This window comes from Camelus ferus, chromosome 9 (assembly GCF_009834535.1).
Source record: "Camelus ferus isolate YT-003-E chromosome 9, BCGSAC_Cfer_1.0, whole genome shotgun sequence".
In the NCBI taxonomy this organism is placed as follows: domain Eukaryota; kingdom Metazoa; phylum Chordata; class Mammalia; order Artiodactyla; family Camelidae; genus Camelus; species Camelus ferus.
In genome coordinates this window covers 76,869,762-76,895,380 of record NC_045704.1, presented here as the reverse complement: position 1 = coordinate 76,895,380, position 25,619 = coordinate 76,869,762, and the positions used below count along the sequence as shown (strand labels likewise).

General features: G+C 39.1%; 1 protein-coding gene across 1 annotated transcript in view; it reads left to right on the top strand.

The window, feature by feature from the left end:
- Positions 1-22,336, top strand: part of SLC25A24 (solute carrier family 25 member 24) — a 45,673-nt gene extending 23,337 nt beyond the window's left edge. Inside the window, exons 4-10 of the mRNA XM_032487231.1 lie at positions 2,481-2,592; positions 4,352-4,510; positions 6,760-6,912; positions 11,394-11,501; positions 12,998-13,165; positions 18,823-18,973; positions 20,266-22,336. Of these exons, the coding sequence (XP_032343122.1) occupies positions 2,481-2,592; positions 4,352-4,510; positions 6,760-6,912; positions 11,394-11,501; positions 12,998-13,165; positions 18,823-18,973; positions 20,266-20,450 (1,036 nt within the window). The 3' untranslated portion in view covers positions 20,451-22,336. The remainder of the gene's footprint in view (positions 1-2,480; positions 2,593-4,351; positions 4,511-6,759; positions 6,913-11,393; positions 11,502-12,997; positions 13,166-18,822; positions 18,974-20,265) is intronic.
- Positions 22,337-25,619: the final 3,283 nt, after the last annotated feature.

Genomic DNA, 25,619 nt, shown 5'->3' with positions numbered 1-25,619 from the left:
TGTACACCTGTATCCTACCTTCTGACCCTTCTTCTTCCAGATTGTATACTGTCTTGCTCCTACAGTATTTGCTTTTTGACTTACAGACCTCTGGCCCCTTCATTTCCACCAGCCCATCAATCTCCTCTTGATTGATTCCTTCCACCACTCCTACTTGCTTTTCCCCAACCCTGAAGCATCCTACAAGTTGTTCTCTTTGCCCCAACATTTGGGCTATTAAACATTTCTAGAGAAAAATGAAACGGTATAGGCCCAAGAATAACTAAGACATTCTTGGAGAACCATGAGGAGCTGGGGCCCTGCCCTATCAGATATCAAGAGTTGTTATTAAGCTATTATTAAGACTTAGTGGTATTGCTACACAGATAGACTAAGTTGACAAATGGAACATACTCTCCCAGAAATAGACCGATGCACATTTGGGATTTGTCACATGAGGGAAGTAGCTTTGCAGATCACTGGGAGAAGGAGAGACTATGCAATGAATGGTGCTGGTGCCCCTGGTTATCCATGCAGACAGAGATGAAGTTGGGTACATACCTCACACTGTCCACAAAAATCACAGGCATAGAAAACAAACTTGTGGTTCCCAAGGGGAAAGGAAGACGGGGAGGGATCAACTAGATTAGGAGTATGGGGTTAACAGATACAAGCTACTATACATAAAATGGATAAGCAATAAGGATTTACTGTACAGCTCAGGGAACTATATTCAATATCTTATAATAACCTATAATGGAAAACAATCTGAAAAGAATATAACTGAATCACTGCTGTACACCTGAAACTAACACAATATTGTAAATCAGCTATACTTCAGTTAAAAAAGAATCTACCTAAATGTGAAAGTTACACCACAATACCTTTAGGGGAAAAAGAAGGAAATGTCTTTATCTCAGTGTAGGGAAGAATTTATTAAAAAAAAAATACAAAAGTCAGTAACCATAAATAAAAATATTGATAAATTCAGCTATATTAAAATTAAGACATCTATTCATGGACATCATAAATAAAATGAAAAGACAAAGAGAAGGTATTTGCTGACTTATAACTTGAAGGATTAGAATCAACTACATAGAGAACTCTACATATTTAAGAAAAAAGACACAACACAGTACAATGCGCAAAAGATATGAAAGGGCATTTCACACAGGGAAAAACATGAATAGTAAATAAATATGAGATGCTCAACTTTGTATTTTGAAGAGAAATTAAATTTAAACCTATAATGAGACTATCTTATTTAAGCAGTTTGTCAATACTAAGTGTTCTGAGGCTTTAAGCTACAGAATTTAGAATTCATTTATTCATCATCCAGTAAGCATTTGCTCTGTGCCAGGGACAGTTCTAGACACTTTGGTCGTATTAGTGAGTAAAAGCAACAGAAATCCTTGCCTTGTGGAGGATGCTTGCATGCGTGAATGGGAGGTTGGTGGGTAGGATCAGGCAATAAATAATTGCATTAAAACAGAAATAGTGATAAAAATAGAGCTATAAATATTACAGCCCAGAAGAATAGTGCTATAAACATCAGGTGTAACTAGGACTCTTATGCAAATATGGAATGCTAATACCTGTCTGCTGGGACAGATGGAAGTTTCAGTGTCATTTTACATATGCAGATCAAATTAGAAGTGACATTGGAAAATACAATAATAAATATCTGAAAATCGCATTTTTTGATTGCCATCTTTATGCATCACTTTCACACAAATCATGAATAAATATAAAATTTGGAGGAGATATCAAAACTTTTTTTCAGAGATCTTCATTAATTCAACAAATAAATGAGCACTTTCTTTGTGCCAATCATTTTAGGTGCTGGGTCTACAATAATGAACAAAATAGTCAAAATCCTGGACGGTTTCGAGCTGTTCTTAGGAAAAAAGCAGGTACAAATGACATTATTGTGAAGAAACTTCTAAAAGAAGCAAAAAATTAATGAAAAATATCCAAGGCTATAATATATTAATTTTAAATATTGAAGATAAGGTACCAGGATTTCTTTAGACTCAAAAGGCTCAATGACCAAGTTTGATTTTTTTTTACAATCACTGCTAATTTTCAGAGAAAATTGGAGAAGGAAATTGACAGCATATTTTGAGTATATTGCAAAGTCACCTCCAAATGTTACAATAGAACATTGAGAACTATCTTCCTGAACCAGTGTAAGAAAAAATGGATCATAAATCCATTCATTACTATGTCCCAATTTTATCTTCTAGCTTCAGTTTTTAATAGCTCATTGACTTGGAGTTCGACTGAGCACCAAAAGTAGCCTTGAGTGAGGTCTGTAATTTTGGGGTCCATTTTTATCTAAATGATTAAACCAGCAGATCGTCAAATGCTTGTTGCCATTTCCAAAACCTTATAGGACTATTAAGTTGAAACAGAAACTGTCATTCTGCAACATGGCCAATGATGTTCGTTTTATGTATAAATTTTGTTTTGTTCTTTCATCAGCTTCTTTTTATTTTCAGCATCGATTCTGATGGGACGATGACAGTGGACTGGAATGAATGGAGAGACTACTTCTTACTTAATCCTGTTACAGACATTGAGGAAATTATCCGTTTCTGGAAACACTCTACGGTGAGTACGCTTTGTGTATTACTTTATACTTTCTTGGAGCTGTAAACCCTCGTTGTAGCTATCACCTAAGAGGACTGTAACACTCGGGCCAGGGTACCCAAGTCCCAGCAGCTCCTTAACGTGTAGATTTCTGCTTATTCTATTGAGTATATATTCAGAGTATCTTAAAACAAAAGTCCAAAGATCTCCAAGGCTGCATAAACATTGCAGATGTAGTTTCTATTTTTGCCATTCTCAAAACTTGGAAGAGGTACCGCCTTCCAAAAATCTTACGAAGATAAGCTGCCCAGTTTTTATTGGCATTTAAGTATTCTGCCATAGGGAAGTGTAAAAGCTTTTCTTTTTTATAGACATTATCTTGCGTAAATAATCTCAGTACCTCATGGCTGCTGAGAATCTATTTACTTGGCCATTGATAATGGCCAAAGATCCCTTCTGAAACTTGGCTGTGTGGTCAACTGCCTAGATTTATCTCCGGCACCTGTAATAATAATTATGGAAGATTAAAAAATGTTTGACTCATCAGCTCAGCATTTCATACCTATCTATATTCCTCAAAACTTTTGAATTTTAATTAAATTTCATCAATATTCAGCTAAAATAGCCTGGGGTAAATGAAGTTCATTTTATTGTGTAAACTGTTCCGGAAAACAATGGGAGCTCTTTGAGGGAATTTTTACTTTTCTAATGAGTTGACTTCTATACTTATTCCTGGATTTCAGTCAAATTTACACGCACTAAATGAAGCCTGGAGTTCACATCACCACTAGTAACAATGCCTAGACTTACTTAAAGCTTTGTACCATCATTAGTGATTAATGAGTATAAAATTTTAGCTATGAGTATAAAATCATCCTATATTAGTAGTTCAGTTGCCTTGACAAATTTTATACTTATGTGAGGTCATATTTACATAATCAAATTCTTACTGTATCTTTGGAGACAGTTGATAACGTATCCGTTTTATTGATAGTAAAATGAAGAAATAAGAGGGTTACAGGTATAGCACAGCCCCTTACCCTGACACTCTTACCTATAAAATCTTTTACACCAGAATCATTTAGATAATAAAGTTGTAAAAACATCAGGATAGAATTTTGCTTCTGTCAAGCTATATTTGTGATGTCTAGTCCTGTTCGGAGTAGATTGAAAGGTAGATCATTTTAAACGACACCTCCCTGTTAGCTAAATTTTATGTAGGCTCTACTGCATGTTTTAAATGATAAGTCAGATTTATAAAAATATTTATACAGTCTATTATAGGAAATGAGCTTAGGGGTATTCACATTACAGTTTTTGTTTAATTTTTATTTACATATTTAAAGCACGTATCATGGTATAAGTTATAAATAATGTGGAAAGAATTTTGAGATAAAGGGAGTATCTTTGAAGAACTGACAAATTAATTTTTCTGTAGCTAATAGGGACTCACTACACTGGATAAAATGCTGCCCTTTCATTGTGACTGAGATGTAGAAGAGAAAAGTTATTCCAAATCTACTAAGAAAAAAAGGTGTAATTACTGGTTTTGTAAATTTGTAATTACTGTTAATTTTTGCTTCTTGTGAACTGATACCACATCTCATTTAGCATGAACAGGCTATTTATAATCACCTATCTGCTCAGATTGGTTCACTGTGGAATTTTCTAAGGAATGAAGTTGATCTTAACTTTAACCCAGAAGAGAAACAAACAAACCTTCCATGATGATTTATTTTTAATTGAAGGAGGCTGGGGATCTTCTTTTCCGTTTTAACAGGGTATTGACATAGGAGATAGTTTAACTATTCCGGATGAATTCACGGAAGAAGAGAAGAAGTCGGGGCAGTGGTGGAGGCAGCTTCTGGCGGGAGGTGTTGCTGGTGCCGTCTCTCGGACAAGCACCGCCCCGTTGGATCGTCTGAAAGTCATGATGCAGGTGAGCCTTAGGATCTTACGTCTAAGGTTGTCCTAAACATTCTGAAACAATGAGAAATATGGTGCTGTGAAAAAAGTTTGAAAGTTTCTCGGTAATAGTCATACCTTTAAAAAGAAATCTCTTAATCTTAGTACTGTTGATTCTAAGTTCATTGCATAAATAAGTATTTCGTTGTTTGACCAAACCTTAAATTATGGGTACGTGTGTATGCTGAGCTTTTAATCTTGGCATCCAGTGACTATTCAGATGTTTAATTAGAGAAGAAAATCTCCAGCCATTTTTGTAGGGTTCTCATTAAATTATTGGTATTTTCTATTTTATGTACTTTATCCAGAGAGGGTTTTTCTGAAACCTAGAGTCTTGGAATAAGGATGTAATTTTAAAAATTATTCTGAAGCTAAAGTCAGCAGGAAAAGACCTGGATTTGTAGACTGACTTTGCTCTCTACTAGCAGTGTAGCCTTGGCTGGTCAGGGTGGACAGAAACAGGGAAAGGAAAGGCTTAATATTAATTTGGTGCTCATTATGTAATCCCCTAGTCACCCAGCAAGGGGGGATTTATCCTCATAGTATCTGTGGGGAACATAAGGCTCAGAGTTAAATAACTTTTCCTTTGCAACAAATTAGACAAGGAATGGAGTGTTTTGGGCTCTAAAGCTCAGGGCTCTCATGCTGCATAAAACCCCTGAGGCCTCATTTCCCTTCATTCTGGAATGGACAGAAGGATATCCAACCTGGGTGGTTGTAAGAATTAAACAATGTAAGGTATGTGAAAATGCCCGGTACACTGGGACACGCTTCCGGAATATAGTAGTTGCTTAAAAAGGGTTTTTAAAAGTTGGGTTGTTATACCAACAGTCAGCACTTTTTATGTTTGTCCTTAGATTTCTGTATGAAAAGATTTCTGACAATATTTTGAATTAACATCCATTCAGGGTAGTGCCTACATCCCAAAATACATTTAGGGGTAAAGATACTGCTTTAAAGAAAAAGGAGAGTGAACTGGTATGGATGTTTTTCTTTAGGAACAATAGTAAATTGACTTTGAGAGAGCCTGAATAAGTGTTCGTCTTTCCCTTTGTCATATTTTATTGTGAAGTTTATCTAACAATAAAATGTATATATCTGGACCTTAATTCCTGCAAGTTTGGGGGGTTCCCTAAACTACCTTCAGATTCAGTAGTTCAATAGACAGGCTCACAGAATTCACTGGAAACTTTTATACTTGTGATTATGGTTTATTACAGGGGAAGATACAGATTAAAATCAGCCAAGGAGGGAGGAGCATAGGACTGAGTCCAGGGAAGTACCAAATGCAGAGTTTCTGTTGTCCACTCCCTGTCGAGTCATAATATGTCACTTTCCAGGCTTTGGTGTGTGACAACATACACAGAGTTGTACACCAACCAGGGAAGCTCACCCGAGTCTTTATTGTGACCAGGTCACAGGCTGCCCGCGTAGCTGACCTGTAGTCTTCAGCCCCTCCCATCTTGGTTTTTGGTTTTTTTTTGATAGTAATTACTCATTTTGTGTAAGCTGAAACAATTAAAGAAGAGCTGACTTCTTTAATTATTTTTGGTTTATTAGATTCAATCAGTTTTTATATCAGGGCCATCCTGAGGTCTAGTATATTTAAACAACTATCACAGCTGTAATATGAGCCGGCTATCATCAGTCCTCGCTGGGTTAGGCAGTTGGTACATGAGGTCTCGAGAGAAGCCATAGGAGGTACAGTTTTTATTTCTGATGTCACGCTCTGTGCATTCCAGTGTCTGTGGCTCTGATATGCAAAGTACCCACATTGTTTTCAGACCTGTTTATATTTCATGTCAGTATTACTTCTTGTGGGGAGAGAGAATGTATTACCTTCTGTATGTTTTTCTAATTTTTCTTACACTGAACTTGCTCGTGTTCCAAAAGGTGTTCCGTAGCCTAATAAATAATAATTTAGTTCATCTCATCTGATGAATGCTGTTCATAATTTTAATTTTGATCCTGTCTTCTCCGTCTGCTTTGCCACATTAAGTATATTCATTTTTCTTAGTTTTGGATTCAGAGTCAGGCTTCTAAAATGGTGGTCATAATTCTTCCCATTATACATTTTCTCAACCTTCCATATTCTATTTTGAAATATATCTTCTTGCGGTAATAAGTAGTATTGAAGGAACGAGAGTGGTCTGTATTGTTATTTTAGAAATAGTAATGACAACATGCCACCAGTATTTCATATTATTTTGTGTTTATTTTTAGGTCCATGGTTCAAAATCAAACAAAATGAACATATACGGTGGCTTTCGACAGATGGTGAAAGAAGGAGGTATCCGCTCCCTTTGGAGAGGAAACGGTACAAATGTTATCAAAATTGCTCCTGAGACAGCTGTTAAGTTCTGGGCATATGAACAGGTAATTTTGTCCATTTTTATCACTGGTGGAATTTATTAACAAAGATGAGCTAATAAACTAATTTAGTAACAATGAACATGCAGTGCTTTTTAGATCATTGTTTTAATTCATAATAATTTTCCACATATACTCCACGAGGAATTTCTCTTACAAGAGATTAGACTAGATAAACTCAAAGATTTCTCATGACTAAATTCTGGGGTTCTGAATTTCGTACTATTTATAAAGAAAGACTTCTGTGTGCTTTTCTAAGTAGCTCTGAAAGGAAATAGAAAATTTTAGCTTATTCATTTTGAATTCAGAACAGAAGCTGCACACTAACATAAGTTTTTATGAAAGTATCCCCATCCAGCATCTGAGAGGAAAACTTTTAAGTTGAAGTCCTTTGTGTAATTTGACATTGCTATGAAATGGAGTGGACTTTGAAAGTTCCATGAAGGCAGGGGTTTGGCTCCATGCACTCCAGCGTTCAGACAGAGCCTGGCATGTGATCAGTGCCCATCAAGTGCTTGCTGAATGAGTGAGTGAGTGAGTGAATGAAGGATTTACCTCTGAATCAACTGCCCAGGTTCAGAGTACTTCGATGTTAGGGTGCTGCTTCACCATAACCTGGCGTTAAGAGGAAACAGTGCAGTGGGTTTAAGAGTTTGGTTTCTCTTTATGATCATCAGCAGAACTGTCTAGGTGAGTGGGCACCAAATTATTCTTTCTGTTATTTCTTCCATCATTGTTAATTATAGACCATGAGAACCTTGAAATTTAACTCCACCTCCTACTCTGTATTATTTCAAATAGATTTTGATTATTTTGTTCTTGAGCAACAGAATATTCTTGACAAGATTACAAAGTCTAGTGGTGTCTTTTTTTGGCTTAGGAAATGAAGAAGCAAGGAAAAAAATGAATGGAAATGTGGTCTCCACAGCTTTACTTAGAGCCTGTCTCTGGGAAGGATATCTCCCTTCTGTGATTGTTTGAAGATTCAGATCACAACTAGTAAGGGCTAGCTGTTTAGATACCCGTAGGTTATTCTAACCACATACTTGGATTTTATAATAGGAAAGCTGGAGCCTAAAATAAATAAGATAGGCAGGAGCCAAATGTAATAGGAGCCTAGATTTATCCTGAATATGGTGAGGGGCTGAGAAGGCATCTTATGTAGGGAAGTGAAATGAGTGTATTTATATTAAAGATAGGTCAACCTGGCAGAAGAGCGGGAGTGAATTGGATGACAGTGAGGCTGGACAGGAAGTAGGGAGACTATTTAAGGAAATATTCCAGGAATTCGGTTAAGAAATCGTGAGCACCGGTATCAGGTGGTGGCTGTACGGACCGGAGGAAAATGGAAATGAACTGAAAAACATTTGGGGAAAGAGAAACAACAGAACTCACTGAGTGGATGTGGAGGTGAGAGAGAGGAATCAAGGATGATACTCTGGTTTCTAACTTGAGTAACTAAATATGTAAAGTATACAGAAAGAGGAACGGGCTTAGGTGTGAAATGGTGGGTTGCGTTTTGGACAAGCTGGGTTTAAGCTGTCTCTGTGACAGGTACAGGGAGCGGTCCAGTAGGACCTTTGATCTCTGATCGAGAGGTGGTTACTGAGGGGAAGCCAGGAAGGCGTCTAGAATGAGAAGAATTCTGGGAATATGTCCAGGGGGAAGGAGGAGGAGAAACTTGCAAAGGAGACTGAGGAAGAGCAGCCAAAGGGACAGGAGAAAATCAGAGAGATGGGAGATCTAAATGTTTCAGTGAAGTAATGAGATGAGAAAACCATTGAAATGAGCTAAAGTGAACAGGAGGTGGAGAATACTGGGCAGCAGACACCTTTGTTAGGGAGTTTGACTTCCGTGAAGGGAAGGGGAAGAGGAGAGGGAGAGAGGGATAGATAAGAAGGATGTTGGGCAGAGGGGGGGTTTTGATAAGTTTTATCTGAGTAACTTGCCCACGGCTGAAGGAAGCATGTCTGTTCAAAGAAAGAAACAAAAATGAAGTGAGAGGGACTGGTCAGTGCAGCAGGTATTCAGAGGAAGTACGTGTGTGCGGTGGGAGGTGGGAGGCCTGGGGGAGAAGTGGGTGCCATCCAGACTGTTGGCAGGGTTAGCCCCTGACTGTGTGGACGACTCTTCTCATGTCAGCTTGGGAAGGCGGTATCAGTGGATGTGGGTGATTTTGTGGGGCTGGGGGAAGAAATACTAAGATGTTCTTGGCTGGTGGCCTCTCTGTTCTGCCTTTAGTTCCCGAGAAGGAACTTTTCTTGAGAATGAGGGGGGAGGTGTTATTAGAAGCTGGAGGAGAATGAAGAAGGCTGAACTGGGTGTTTCAACAAGTGGAGAGAAAATTGAAATAGACAAAAGGATTTCAGGCTGGCCTTGAGAGCCCAGCTGAGTCTCCTTTGGGAAAGTCAAAATCTGGGGCCTTGAGCAAACCACTTAAAGTCTCTGTGACTGTTACCCCATCTCTGGGACAGGAATTAAGCCTGGTGACACAGTGCTAAGCACCTGGCACAGTGCCTAACCCTTTACAGGCTCTCTGTCCTCAACTCTTCCCTTTGTGCATGGTATGTTTTGGGGTGCAGGAGCCCCAAGCCCCTACTCTTTAAATATTTATTCTCCATCAGTCATTAAATATGTACTGAGTACTTTTGATGGGTGCTGTTTGGGTGGGAGTACAAGATGTAAAAGATGCCTTCAAGGTTCCTATTCATATGCAGGGAGTTTTTTAATTAATTATATTTAATACTTGTGATAATCTGATGACATGCAGGAAAATTAATAGGGTCTACGCAGAAAGAGTGTTACTGAACATTCTGGAGCAGTTCAGGAAACAGAGCCTGTGGAAACATTGACCATTTGGTGGGAAAATATCTGCCATTTGGGGAACTTTGTGACATTATAATAGATTGAATTTTTCTCATGAGCAGAGAAACACAGTTGTACTAGGAGAAAGTATTCCTGTATTTTTGCGTTGGGCTTTTTGGATTCCAAGGAACAGATACTCTGGCTGGCTCTGGAAAGCAGGGCAGGGCGAGGTCACTGTGGAGAGGACCCTCAGGAAGTGCAGAAAGTAGAACATCGCTGACCTGTCTCTTCTCCATGTGTCTGCTTCTCTGTTGCTTTATCCATTTCTCCCTCTAGTGTCAGTGGTTAATGACCCCTGTAGACCCACCTCGCATTCCTAGGAGAAGGAATCTAGTTTGCCTGGCTTACAGCCACTGTCCGTGTCTGGGTGGAGCCTTTTCTCTCCGAGCTGTAGAAGGATAATATAGTAGTAACATTTACTGAACAGTTGCCATGTTCCCAGCACTGTGCTAAATGTGTTATGTGTCTTATCTTACTGAATCCTTTCAACAGCACCGTAAGGTAGGTACTGTTATCATAGACGAGGAGACCGCAGCTTGGACGTGTTCATGAACTTGCTCAGGGTCACAGCTCTAGGCTTCCAGCCCAGGTCTGCCTCTCTGGACTCTGGAGTCCATGATAACATCCTGCCCATTGGTATTTCGGCTGCATTTATGTCAGATTTCCACCCTTGCCCAGCTCAGCCGTGTCGGTTGCTTTTAGTACTGGTGGGCCAGGTGAGCTCTGGGGTTGACACGTTAGTATAATTACGTGTATTACCTACATAAACTTTTGTGCTAAGTTGTTTTGTTAATATTTGTTTGTCACGTTTATTAGTTTTATTTGTACTGGTGAAAATAAACTTATCTTAATAAAAGAAAAACTATGGGGAAAATTTCCAAAGACTGAACACTTTGTTAACCTTGTATTTTCTGTGCATCTAGGGAAGAGTGCTATGATTTAGTTTTAGCAAAGGAGCTACTGGGTGCCCTCTGTGGACCGTTTGTGTTCTGTGGAATTCTAACTTGAAAATCACTGTCCAGTACTCTGAATGCGCTAGCATTCAAGCCTTGTTTTCCTGTTAGGTATTGTTAATGCAGTGTGTGCATAATTGAATTCTGGGAGCTGATCTGTATTTTGGTATTGTCTTAGTTTGGGCTGCCATAACAAAAATCATAATAGACTGGGAGGTTTAAGCAACAGAAATTTATTTCTAACAGCTCTTGAGCTGATGATAGACTCATCAAAGTGCTGACCAATTTGGTTTCTGGTGAGGGCTCTCTTCCTGGCTTGCAGATGGCCACCCTCTCACCGTGTGCTGTTCACACGGTCTTCCCTTGGTGCATATGTGTGGTGGGGTGAGAGAGGGAGGTGGGAGAGAGCATGAGAAGCGTGTGAAAGAAAGAGAAAAAGAGAGAGAGAACTCTGGTGTCTCTTCTTATAAGGACACTAATCCTGTCATGAGGGCCCCACCCTCAAGACCTGATGGAACTGAAATTACCTCCCAAAGGCCCCATCTCCAAATACCATCACATTCGGGGTTATGGTTTCAACATGTGAATTTGTGGCAGCCGCGGGAGGGGAAACAGCACAATTCATTCTGTAGCAGGTATTAATGTGCATTTAAAACTTCATTCACACAGTACAAGAAGTTGCTTACTGAGGAAGGACAAAAAATAGGCACCTTTGAGAGATTTGTTTCTGGTTCCATGGCGGGAGCAACTGCACAGACTTTCATTTATCCTATGGAGGTAAGTACCACCGTGAAGTCTGAGTGCATTAATGGTGTTTGTATTACTAGCTACTGCTGTATAACAGGTTATCCCCAAATTCACAGTTTCAAACAACAAGTGTTTATTTTCTCACAGTTTCTGTGGGTCTGGGATCTGGGTGTAACTTAGCTGAGTGTCTCTGGCTCGGGATTTCTCACAGTCTGTAGTCAGGGTGTCAGCCTGAACTGCAGTCACTGCAGGGTTCAACTCGGGCTGGATCTGCTCTCATGCTTATTCATGTGTTTGTTGCCAGGTCTCCCTGGCTATTGGTTGGAGACATCAGTTCCTTATCGTAGGGGCCTCTCCATAGGATACTTGAGTCTCCTCACAGCATGGTAGCTGGTTTCTCCAAATCAGTTTTCAAAGGGAGCACCCAAGATGGAAAGTGCAATCTTTGGTCACATCTGCTCTATTCTGTTGGTCACACTGACTGCCCCTGGTAGAGTGTGGAAGGGGACTACACAGGGTGTGAATACCAGGAGGCAGGGATAGTTGGGGGCCATCTCGGAGGCTGGGGGCCCTAGTGTTGGTAAGAATTACAACACTCGCTCCTCTCCAAAGAGTTTCTGTACCATAAATTTCATAGTGGAACCTTAGAATTTGATTAGGTGATAGTAATCTTAACTGGACATCCTTCCATTAGAGCATAGGCTGGCAAACCGTGGACCTGTGGATTATATGTACCCTTGAACTAAGAATGGTTTTCACATTTTACCTTTTTAAGGTGGCTTAAGACAAAACAAACAAAACAAAACAAAACAACAAAGAATATGCAACAGAGACCTGATATTTTAGTTCTGCAAAGATTAAAATATTTACTATATAGAAAAAGTTTGCCAACTCCTGCTTTAAAGCAGAAATAATATTGTAGATGTGGATATTTTTATTGGTAGGACAGAGAGTTTTTCAAAAACTGGTAAGACCTAAGTAAGAAATACCCTAAATTTTCACCTTTGTGGTGTACATCTTAATACAGCTTTCCCTGCAAGCATCTTAATATTCTTATTCACATTATTGCACACACCCCTCAAAAACATATCCTAATTCAATACCTAGTCTTCCTCTTACATCCTCCATCTCCGCTAACAGCATCACCTTCCCTCTTCCCTGCTGGCCCCGTGCTGTGTTCCGAGCTAGAAACACTGGAGTCATCTGTTACACTACCATTTCCCCCACCCTCCATATCTAATTTGTCACCAGTCAGTTTTGTTAAGACATCAATAGATTATCTTCCCTCTGTTTCCTCTGCCACTGCCCTAATTCAGATCCTCTTTGCAATAAATGGGTCTTCTTGGCTCTGGACTTGGACCCTCAAGAGGGGATAATATGTGAGGGCGAACACGCCAATGAATTGGGCAGTCATTTGAGTGACAGTGTATGCTAGGTATTTACTCTCTGTGAGATTACTTCTCTTGAATTCCGTGATGACAGATTAATATGAATAATAATATTTTGTTATATTCTTTCATAACCAGGTTTTGAAAACCAGGCTGGCTGTAGGCAAAACTGGACAATACTCTGGAATATTTGATTGTGCCAAGAAGATTTTGAAACACGAAGGCGTGGGAGCTTTTTACAAAGGTTATGTTCCCAATTTATTGGGCATCATACCATATGCGGGCATAGATCTTGCTGTGTATGAGGTGAGTTTGTAGCAAGTTTTTGAATCTGAAAATGTAGCTAAATAGTTCTCATTGTTAGAATTTGACTTTATGTAGAGAAATACATACATAACTGGAAACAGTTTGTGACCAAAAGGAGATTCAAGGGTGTGTTTTTTGATATTTCTTCTCAAGTTCCTTGACTATGTGACCCATAAGCCTCTGGTCACTTTTGTATTAGATTTCCCTGCGAATTAGTTTTATTAATGAAGAGAATAGGTTCACATTCAGATACAGTTGTCCAGCTTAGAAGACGGTATTGGGGATTTTTTTTGAGGAGAGAGAAAATACGCAAAAATGGCACATTTCCTCTGATTTGTTAAAATCTGACATTGGTGAAGCTGAGAGACTGATATGAACAGCACAGATTCACTTCTTGTTCTTGTCAACCTAGGAGGCTATAATCAAACACAAAGTGTTTATTTGGGATCCGTGCACACAAATTTGGGTAGCAGCCTGAATAGTGTCTGCTAGGGAGTAAAAGTCAGGGGTTTTTTATGCCAAAGAATTTTGACTGGAGTTGGAGGCAGAACCTAGCTAGAGGCTCAACATGATTGATTGCTAAGGGTACCACTAGAAGGAGGTAAGAGTTTGTTACTGTGACAAGTTGTGGGCGTTCTTGCAGAGTCCTTGAACTGTCTGTGGTTTGGCCTCATTCATAAGTTCATGGTGCCACCTGGTGAGATGTGCATAAGGTCCACCTTGAATGGCCTCCCAGCTTCATTTTAAAACTTACGACATAAGTGACTCCATTTTGTTTCACATTTTCCTCTTTTGATCAAGATCATTCTCTAAAAGCATTGACAGTCAACTTACAGGTCTGCTTTGTCTCGTGTTGCTGGGGTGGACCCGTCCCAGAACACAGTCGTGTTCTGTGTCAGGGGGGAGTTTTAATCTCCGAAGGTTATTTCAAGGAGTCAGTGTCATAAGGGTTAGGCCACATTTGAGCAACAGGGAGGCATTCAGGAAACAACTCTTAGGCAGGTCTGGTGGCTCATAAGGCAGTTATCCTTGTGGCCTGATCAGCCAGATTATTTCCTTTGGTGTCACCTGAATTTAATTTCAGAGGCCCAGGTACCTTAATGATGGCCAGGACAGGTGGAAGTTGGATTGATTCCAACAATTTATTGACCCAGTTTTCATTCTTAATCTGGTTTCTTCCTGAGGTTAAGAATCCTCTTTGTTTTCTAAAGCATGCCAGGGTCGTGAACTACCCTAGAGGCAAAGTGACTATCTGTGTAGGTATTCAGGGTTTTACCTTCTGCTCAGGTGCAACCTCTAGTTAAAGCGTGGCTGCTCTGCCTGCAGGGCTGAAGTGGCCATCAGCAGTGGAGCTGCCTCAGTCTTAGAAATTGTAGCACAATTCACAAGATTGTGTAGCACAGTATTTTCCTTTACCATTTTCAAATGAGAACCATCAGCAAACCATGAAATCTCAGTGTTAGCAACAAGGGTTTCTTGTAAGTCAGCTCTAAGGGTTAATAACCGATCCGTCAGGGTCAGACAGTCATGAGGAGTTTCGTCACTAAGTAAAGGGGAGAAGGGTTGCAGGCTTGAGGTTGCTGTAGCAGGAAGGGGGTGTGTGAGAAGTTAGTAACGGTAGTTCTTATGGGGTAAGACGGCTTGCAGAAGGGAGTTGAGTGTGATGAGAATTGAGCAAGCCTCCTGCTGTGTGGGGGAACACAGACGAGGAGTGGAGGGCCCATAACTATTTGCTCAGAGGATGTTGTAAGGGCTGCTGCTACTGAAGTAGCTCTCAGGCGCGGAGGAAGACCTCTGGCCACAGGCCTGATTGCTGAATGCAGTAGCCAAGGGGTCAGTGTTGACCTCTGTGCCTTTGAGTAAGCACTCCTAAGGCATTTCTCTCCTTTCGTACATGAAGTGGAAAAGGTGAAGCTGATAGTTAGTGTGTCCTAAAGCAAGGGCCTGAAAAGTCCACTTTTCAGGTCCTGGAAAGCCATTAAAGGCGTTTTCTTCCCACTCAAAATGATCTGGTCTTCAGCGTTGAGCAATGAATAAAGAGGCTGGGCAACTGAAGAATTGTGTATCCAGTTTCTCTAGTATCTGATCAGACTCACATGTCTTTAAAGTTGTCTTCTGGTCTGTGGCTGTGGGAAATTTCAGACACTTTGAATCCTTTTAGGGTCTAAAAGGAGTCCTTGAACTGAGGTCAAGTGTCCTGGGTATCTGGCCTGCGTTCCGCAAGTTGTAGTTTCTCTTTAGGGACCTTATGACCTTTAGTTGCTGAGGGAAGATGGATGCTGTCTTGTTCACTTGCTTCCTTGGCAGAGGAGCAGAGAAGAAGGTGGTCAACATGCTGAAGAAGGTGGACACTTGTGGAAAAATGACATCTGCTAAATCTGCTTGCAGGATCTGTGAAAAGTAGGAAGGACTTTCAGTGTAGACTTGTGGCATGACAGCCCAGGTGCATGGTCCTTCCTACATGAAAGCAAATAAAATTTGACTTTCATGATCCACAGGGATGCTGAAAAAGGCACTACAGAGGTCAATTATGGTGAAAAATTTAGTCTCCGTTAGTCATTGCCATTATAAGGGCATGAAGGCTAGGGACAACTGGATGACAATTGATGACAATGTTTGTTTGTTTTAATTGAAGTACAGTCAGTTAGAATGTGTCAATCTCTGGTGTACAGCACAATATCCCAGTCATGCATATATTCGTTTATGTATTTTTTTCTGTTAGAGGTTATTGATAATGTTTTTAATATCCCTCAAATCTTGGACAAGTCTCCATCCTCTTCTGTGGTGTTTCTTAATAGGAAGAATGGGTGTATTACAGAGACGAGTGCAGGGGACTATGAGGTCTTGTGTCTTATATTCCTCTGTGTTTCCTGTATGGCTGGTTTAATTCTTGCTAAGGCCTCAGGATTTAAAGGATACTGTTTAACGTTAGGAAGAGGCTTGCCATGGTCAATTTGAATTTTGATTGGGGGAGCCGAATGCACCTGCCCAACATGGGTTGTGGATTTTGCTGAGTCTCTCAGGGACTTCTTTGAGTTTTAAGTTTATGTTATCTTCCAAGCTTGTCTTAAGGGTAAAAACTTCTAATAAGGTTGAGGAGCTTGGAATGCCATCGGTTGTTGAGGGGTTGAATTAATTTCAAGGATAATTTCCGCTTTTGAGGAAAAGGGGTACAAGTATCTCAGGTCTCTGCTTCCAGTTCCTTTGGGTGTATACCTACCGGTAGAATTGCTGGGTCGTACTGTGATTCTGTGTTAAGCTTTTTGAGGAACAAACTGTTTTCCATAGAAGCTGCACCCTTTCTCATTCCCACTAACAGTGTACAAGAGTCCTAATTTTTCTCCATTCTTGCTAATCTTTGTTAGTTTCTGGATTTTGATAGTACCCATCCTAACACGTGTGAGACAGTATCTCATTGTGATTTTGATTTGCGTTTCTCTGATGAGAAGTGATGTTGATATTTTTCATATGCTTGTTGTCCATTTGCATATCTTTGTTGGAGAAGTGTCTGTGCAGTGTCCTTTGCCCATTTGTTAATCAGGTTATTTTTTAAATTGTTGTTGTTTAGTTGTAGGAGTTCTTTATATATTTTGGGTATTAACTCCTTATCAGATATGTGGTTTGCAAATATATTCTCCCATTACATAGGTTGCCTCTTCACTCTGTTGATTGTTTCCTTTGTGGTGTAGAAGTTTTTAAGGTAATGAAATCCATTTGTCTATTTTTGCTTTTGTTGCCAAATCCAATGTCCTAAAGATTTTATCTTCTGTTTTCTCTTAGGAGTTTTATAGCAGTAGGTCTTATGTTTAGGCCTTTAACCTATTTTGAGTTAGTTTTTTTGTGTATGTTGTAAGGTAAGAGTCCAACTTTATTCTTTTGCATGTGGGTATCCAATTCTCCCAGCATCATTTGCTGAAGAGACTGTCCTTTTCCCAGTGTGTAACCTTGGCACCCTTGTTGAAGATCATTTGCTGTGTATTCAAGGGTTTATTTCTGGGCTCTCTTTTGTTCCATTGATCTATGAATCTGTCTTTATGCCAGCACCACACTCTCTTGATTGCCATTGCTTTGTAGGACGTACTGAAATCAGAAAGTGTGAGGCCTCCACTTTGTTCTTCTTTTTCAAGGCTATTTTGACCAGTTGGACTCCTTTGAGGTTCCATTTGAATTTTAGAAATTTTTTTCTGTTTCTTCAAAAACTGTCATTGAAATTTGAATAGGGATTGCATTGAATCTGTAGACTGCTTTGGGTAGTATATTAGTTTGTTTGGGCTACAAAATACCATAGACTGGGTGGGTGGGTTAAACAGAAATTTACGTTTTCACAGTTCCGGAAGCTAGAAGTCCAAGATCAAGGTTCTGGCTGACTTGGGTTATGGTGAGGCTCTCTTACTGGCCTGCAGACAGCTGCCTTCTTGCTGTGTTCCGAGAAAGAGAGGGAGAGAGAGTGAGTGAGTGAGTTCTCTGGTGTTTCTTCTCATAAAGACACTCATCCTATTGGATCAGGACCCCATCATTATGACCTTATGTTGCCGGAGAACCTTTATAAGGTGATAGAATTTTGAGAATATCTGTCAATTGAGGGGTACAGAGCCAGTAATGAGGGGGAAACAAAAACAAATGAAAATAAACAGGTAAAAAAAATTAAAAAACCTAGAGAGACCTGAGAGGCAAGGAATGATAATGGATCCTAGGATGGAGAAGAAAATGGATTATGGGACACACAGAGAGGATTTATAAGATCATGTATATTTTAAAAGTAATTGTTTTAAGAGTACATTTTCCTATCTCCCCTCGTCTCCCCCCACTCCTTCTCGTCTTAATAGTGTAAATAATTGATTAGTTTCTAGTGAATCACTTTTCTGATTTCTGTAGTTCAGATATGGTTGTCTTTAGCCTTCATGACTTTATTTATTGTCATATTACAGTACTAAATGGACATTAAATAAGACACTGAAATATAACTTTTGCTTTCAAATTTATAGAGCTATTCTTGTATAATTGTAAGGTCCAAGTATACAGTTAAATTTTTCACTGAAAACTTTAAACTAGTATATAATTTCCCCCATGTGTTAGCATATAATTTTATACTTAAGATATTTTATATTTGAAAATTAGATTAAAATAATATTTTACTCACTTTCTCTCAATTATTGCCTCCTAACGGAAATGCAGGGACCTAGGATAACAGGAAAAAACATACACTTGACTCTGCATCCTTGTTTAAAAAAACTCCACTGAGACTAATTTTGCTCATTTCTAGAATCAGAATAGCTCTATCTCAGAGCTTTTGTAGAACAACTAAATGAAATAACGTGTAAAGTACAAAATTAGATGCACTTAGTAGTAGTATGTTATTTTCATTTATACTCACCGTGGGAAATGTTCTTTAGAGCCTACGTTTGGTGTGCTATTGAGCCTCACGTTTGTTTCACGGAAGATGAACAACCAGTACAGACCTCTTGTGTTTTGAATCCCCCGTGGCTTCCCCGACCTCTCTGCAGAGCTGCTGCTCCTGGGAACGTGCCTCCCAATCTTGCAGAAATGCAGCCTGTCCCTCGTAAGAATGAGTAGCTGCAAAGATGCTCATGTTGAGTGAAAGTTGCTGTAAAGTTCGTTTTTTAAATTATTTTTCTTCCTTTCTGTTTCTCTGGTAGCTCTTGAAGTCCCATTGGCTAGATAATTTTGCCAAAGACTCTGTAAACCCTGGAGTCATGGTGTTGCTGGGATGTGGTGCCTTATCCAGCACCTGCGGTCAGCTAGCCAGCTACCCCTTGGCTTTGGTGAGAACACGCATGCAGGCTCAAGGTGGGTTTTGGATGAAAGAATGACACTGATAGAAGTACCTCATCAGTAGCGTGCTTTTGGAACTTCAGGTTCTACTGAGACAGCAGAGTGTGGTTTTAAGACAGTATTCCTCAACCTTTGGTTCGTTATTTCCTCCCTAAGGAAGCTTTTTAGACATTCTTTTCCTAATTCATTCCTCTTCATGAAATTTTAATACCACAGATAACACTGCACGTATATCTGCAGTTTATGCACAGAGTTAAGATTTTCTTGCCTGTGTCAAGAATGCCTGTTTTAATTTAATGTTTTAAGAGCATAGTTGAAAAAAAAAAAAAGAGTATAGTTGGCCCTTCATATCCGTGGCTTCTGCATCCATGAATTCAACCAACTGTAGATCAAAAATATTCAGGGGAAAGAAACCCCAAAACTCCGGAAAGTTCCAAAAAGCAAAACTTGAATTTGCCATGTGGTCCACTGTTTATGTAGCATTTACATTGCATTTACAAATATTTAGCAGCATCTACATTGGAAGTATTGGTTAATTAATGATTGACTGCTTGGCTGGAGGAGGGGTGGTTGGCACTTGGAAGAGAGGTTGGGGCTAGAGCTGTAGAAGCTCAGGGTATGCTATTTAAAGAAATGATCATGGGTGAGGTTGGCCAGGGGTAAAGCAGGAAAGCACAGAATGCCTGCTACTTTCATACAGCAATAAAACCCAGCAAATCATAAGAAATGAGAATAATCAATGAGATGGCAGAAGAGGCATCATCAAAGTCCAGGAGGAGACAGTATCTCAGTGGGGAGGAATCACAGTTCAAAAGTTGTAGGTCCCATAATAATACAGAACTCCAACCATGATTTACCAAGAATTTGACAAATGCCAGGTGCTTCACATATGTTATTGCTAATTCTTACAACACTGCACAGTTTTCATTCCATTTACAGAGGAGGAAGACCGCCAGCTGTCAGCCCTCCCACCTTCTAGGCTACGTGTCTTCGGACAAGTTTCTCTGTCTTTCTAAGCCTCCAGTTCCTTATTTATTAAATGACTATAATAATACGTAACTTGGAGGATTGGTATATAATTAACCCAATGACTAGCACATAGTAATTCTCAATAAATAACAGTACCATCATTATTATCAGGTGCTCTACAGGGAGAATTATATAAAGGGGTACTTTCTTGGGCCCCTTGGAATAAATTTTATCCTTTCATTGTATTTTAGAATATCATTCAGAGTCATAATTGCATATAGTAATAATAGAACGTGCTTGAATATCAAGTTAGCCTGGTTTCTTTTTTTATTTTCTAGCCATGGTAGAAGGAACCCCACAGCTGAACATGGTTGGGCTCTTTCGACGAATAATTTCCAAAGAAGGAATTCCAGGACTTTACAGAGGCATCACCCCAAACTTTATGAAGGTGCTCCCTGCTGTAGGCATCAGTTACGTGGTTTATGAAAAAATGAAACAAACTTTAGGAGTAACTCAGAAATGACATGTTGAATTTTTTGCTTTAGCATGATTCTTGAAACTTTCAACAATCTCTAGAGAGAACTCTTCTCCTAGAATTGCAACAAGTCTATGGCAAAAGAAGCTGTATTTTTTTTTCCACAAAAGGGAAGAGCGTATCAATGATACCTTCAAACATTTGGGCTCAATTTTATACATTCAGAAATGTTAAAAACCATAGTTTCGATAGCACATACAATTTTGAAAAGGCCATAAAATTGTATTTTGTCTTTTCTTATTAGTCCTTTCTATACATCTCTGCCCTGAATCTTAAATCTGAAAAAATGTACTTGCTTGACCTAAATTTGCTTTGTGTGGTAGAATTATAAATCTTTATTTTGGTTGATTCAAGTTTATGCCAATTTCTTTATACTTAAAAATCTTTTTTTTTTTAATGATCAGAAAACCTTGAAACTTAAATTGTTTACATATTTTGAATGTCTTTATAGACTACTTAAAATTTCCTCGTAGGACCATTAATAGAGAATCATTGCATGAAAATACACCTTACAGCAGCCAAATAGGTATTGGGTTTATATTTTTCTTTAAGGTGAATAAGAATGAATGTAAGTGGCAGAATTTCAAGGCATGTGAATACCCTAGTCCATTCATACCATTTTTGTGTAAGGAGGAGTCATAAAATAATATTTACTTCAGAGGGCCTTTCTCCATTTTTCTTGTACTGTGATTTGATTCCCAGGATGACACACTGTCAATCTATTACTGTTAAATTATCAACACAAGGCAACTTATTTGAAAGATTCTTTTTATTATCATTGCTTTGAAAAGCACCAGGAAACAAAACCCTTTTACTTATATCAGCTTTTGAAGACCATCTCTTCTCTTTGTCTTTTGTTTCCTACTTGACTCAGACTTCTGTTTTAATCACGAAGGCTTCTGGGGACCATTCTGGGTTATCTGAATTTCTTAATCACATGAAGTATGTTGATCGTGGGTGAATGACAGTCTCATTTCCCCCTCACTGTTTAATTTCTTTGACCCTGCAATTCTCAATTTGGGCAGAACAAACCTAGGAGAATAGTAGATACTAATAGTAGTATGTATTAATTTTATATATTTGGTACCTATATTTAAATGAAAGGCCCAATTTACAAACATGTACATTCATATTCTCTTTTGCCCCCAGTTTTAGGAACATGTTATGATATAAAAAACTTAATTTATAATATTGATGGCATGTTTTTATTTTACTAATGCCATTTTTGTAATCAACTGTCTTTTCTGATTTGTGTGATTAGGACTTAGAAAAATATTTGGTAGTTGAAGTTATTCTTACCATTTTTTAATTTAGTTCTTAAACTCAAGTTTGATTTCTAGTAATTTCTGATAAATTGCTGACATTTTAATAAAAATCTAGTGACGTAATAGGCATTTGCTTTGTTTGAACCTACCTCTTATATTTTCTGAACCAAAGAGGAAATGTTGGACTTGTGTTTGTGAAACATATCCTAAAATATAGTTTTCATTATATTAGTTATGCTTGATAAATGTCTCATTGTTTTTATAATACATATGGTAAGCATGCAACTCCATCTTCAGGGTGTTTGTACTTCTGAGTAATACATAAAAGACAATATTAAGGTACATGATTAGCTCTTTTTTCAATCCTAAAAATTATGGACTGAGTAAAGTTTCAAGCTACTGAAAAATATTCATTGTTCATTATGAATTTAAATTTTTGCTATTTAACATTTGTAAGGTATGAATGTGATTTATCTGTGTATCTTGTATCTTTTGAAAAACTGATCTTGTATCTTTTGAAAAGAGCCCAGAGTTGAAGATAGTTTATTTCTGGAATTACTGCGTATTTACGTTCCACTTATATTAAATAGATCTATTTGTTTTTAAAAATGACTTGTTTCTTCATTTGAAAAAATAGTCTAACTAAGGCAGAAAAATGGCTGTGTCATGCATCTTATATCGTGGTAGGAGTTTGAATAATATATATAGTATTTTTTTTTTAATTGAGGTATAGTCAGTTACAATGTGTCAATTTCTGGTGTACAGCACAATGTTTCAGTTATACATATATATATATGTGTGTATATATATATACACACACCTATATTTGTTTTCATATTCTTTTTCATTATAGGTTACTACAAGATACTGAATATAGTTCCTTGCACTATACAGAAGAAATTTGTTTTTTGTCTGTATTTATATATAGTAGTTAATATTTGCAAATCTTGAACCTCCCAGTTTATCCCTTCTCACTCCTTTCCCCCTGGTAATCATAAGATTGTTTACTATGTCTGTGAGTTTGTTTCTGTTTTGTAGCTGAATTCATTAGTGTCTTCTTTTTTCTTTGTTTAGATTCCACATATGAGTGATAGCATGTGGTATTTTTGTTTCTCTTTCTGGCTTACTTCACTTAGAATGACAATCTCCAGGTCCATCCATGTTGCTGCAAATGGCATTATTTTATTCTTTTCTATGGCTGAGTAGTATTCCATTGTATAAATGTACCACAGCTTCTTTTATCCAGTTATCTGTCAATGGACATTTAGGTTGTTTCCATGTCTTGGCCTATTGTAAATAGTGCTTCTGTGAACTTTGGGGTGCATGTATCTTTTTGAATTAGAGTAATTGAATCGAATAATTACTGATATTGAGCATTTTTTCATGTGCCTATAGGCCATTTGTATGTCTTCATTGGAGAATTGCTTGTTTGAGTAATACACATAGTATTATTGAAAAGACTCCATATAATTTTTCCAAATATTTTGGCCTTTTCCAAAAAGCCACAGCAGTTATTGTCTCTACCCTATATTTTGATATAAGATGGTATTTTTTGTGATGTCCAAATTCCACATTTGCCAATTAGGGTTACACCCCTGAGGGTCACATTGCCAAGGAGAACCCCACGTTACAGGGTTTCCTGGCAAATCTTGGTGGAGTATCAGTTTGTCTTGAAGTTGCAGGAAACAAAAACCAAGTTTACTGGTAAGTAATTACAACAATTTTATAATGCAGATTATACAATTATAAAGATTATAAAAATTTGATTAAAAAAATAAAACAAAACATAAAAGACTGCAAAGATACTCTGTGCTCCAACTTGAATGCTACCCAGGCTCCAGAAGTAACCTGTCAGCTTTCCCTGGCTCCCCGGGCCCTTTGTCAGAAAAATGCTGCAGATTTGTTTCTTGCCTGTTTGTCTTATATCCCCCATCAGGAGGATGAGCCTCACGTGACTAGGCATTGTGTTTTATACTAGTCTGTTCTTTGAGCTTTACATTCGGTCACATGTGTAGAAGTGTGTTATGATTTCCCTGTCCCCAAATTGCCAGCTTTTTGTTCTCATGAGTTTTTTTTTTTTTTGAGTTTTGTTTTTTGCTTTTTTTTTTTTTTTTGGCATGTTCTCTGGTTGTCAGTGGGCCCTGCAGCCCTGTACTCAGAAGATACTGGACCACAACCACTGCAGCATTGTTTGCTTTGAAAGCAGAAGTGCCCCAAACCTGGGCCACGTGGCGTTTCTGTAAACATTCACTTACTTCTTGGTTCTTTTCAGTGAGTATTAAATGCCTACTGTGTGCCAGAAACTTTTAGAGGCTGAAGAGACTGCGTTGAACAAAACTCCATACCTTTTCTCAGTGGAGATTATCTAGTGGAGCCAGACAGCAAAGTAAGTACAGTATGTAACATGTCATGGTGATAAGGACAGAGGGCAGTGTTGGGGCTGTCTGCAGTTTTAGGTAGAGAAGACTTTGCTGGGCAGGTGCTGTTTAAGTAAAGGCCTGAAGGAGGCATGAGAATGGATCATACTGATGTCTAGGAAGGGCATTCCTAGGCAGAGGGCTTGCAGGTAAAGGCTGCGGGTGGAGGGGACATCATGGGGACCAGTGTGGCTGGAGCAGAGTGAGCAAAAGGGAAGGAGTGAGCAGTGAAGCCAGAGGGGCTGGAGAGAGGTCGTCGGCCCAGCATTTCCAGTACTGTAGTAGCAGCGGTTACTGGGTGAGGTCTCCTAACCCAGACTCAGTGTCTCTCCTCTGGGGGCAGGAGTTTCATTACTGCAAACATGGTTGGAAAACACCTGCAGTTTCTGTAACTGTCATGTCCATCACACACAGAATAGTTTCCCCTGAATATGCTGTCCCAGTGAAGTGGCCCCTTCCCTACGTGGCATGTCTATTGGCTACCCTCTGCCTTTCCCTCTCCAGGGAGAATTTTAATTTTTAAAAAGAGAAATTAACTTAGAGACCTTAAAATCTTTCTACATATTTTCCTAAGAACTAGAGAACTTGAATCTTAGCAAACCAACAAGGCTCTTGTGGTCCTCACTTCCTTCTCTGGCTACCTTGTATCTGCCCAGGATTTGTTGATTTGTTTATAATCTATACAAGTTGTACAATATTCGAAACAATGCTTTTATTTATTTTTTGTAGTTGATATTGTCTGGCTTTGAATTTATTTCCATGAAGTTAAGATAATAGTAACAAAGAAGGGACTTGTATTTTGTTACCCTTGAAAGAGGCGCTGTTCTGGCCCGGGATTTTAACACATTGGAAATACTCTTTCAGACTGAAACTTATCCGCACATCCTTGGTATTTGCTAATCTGCTGTTTTCCAAGAATTTACACTCATCTCTTCACATACCATTCCATGGCACAGTCATGACCATGGGTTCAGGATGAATTAGCCTAACTTCCAGCCCCTGTGATCAGTGTCAGCTGCAGACAGGCCTCACTCAGCCCTGACATGTGAATCTTAGTGTGCCAACTGGGATGTGCAAAAAATGTGACATTTTTTAATTTTCTTTAAATCAGCTTAAATCCAGCTGGAAGCTCCTGTACCACTCTGTTGTGTCAGTGACCTGGGGGCTCAGCCCCTCTGGACACTGGTCATGGTCCACCAGCTGCGGCTAAGGGGCCCTTCGTTGCAGCCTGCACGGCCCCTTGGATACAGAGGCTGCGCCGTGCCTGGCATGGGAGTAGTTGGTAAGACATGCAGCACCTGTACCTGGGTCTGACCTTCCCATTCTGAAAGGGTGAAGAGTTGAATGTCAATCTCTCCTTACCTTGGGACCCACCAACCTTTGTCTCCTTCCCAGGCCCTGGGTTTGCCCCTTTTTCTTTTTGTTCTTAAAGGCACCCATCTGCTCATCCCCTGGGACTCATGGCATCCTCTCTG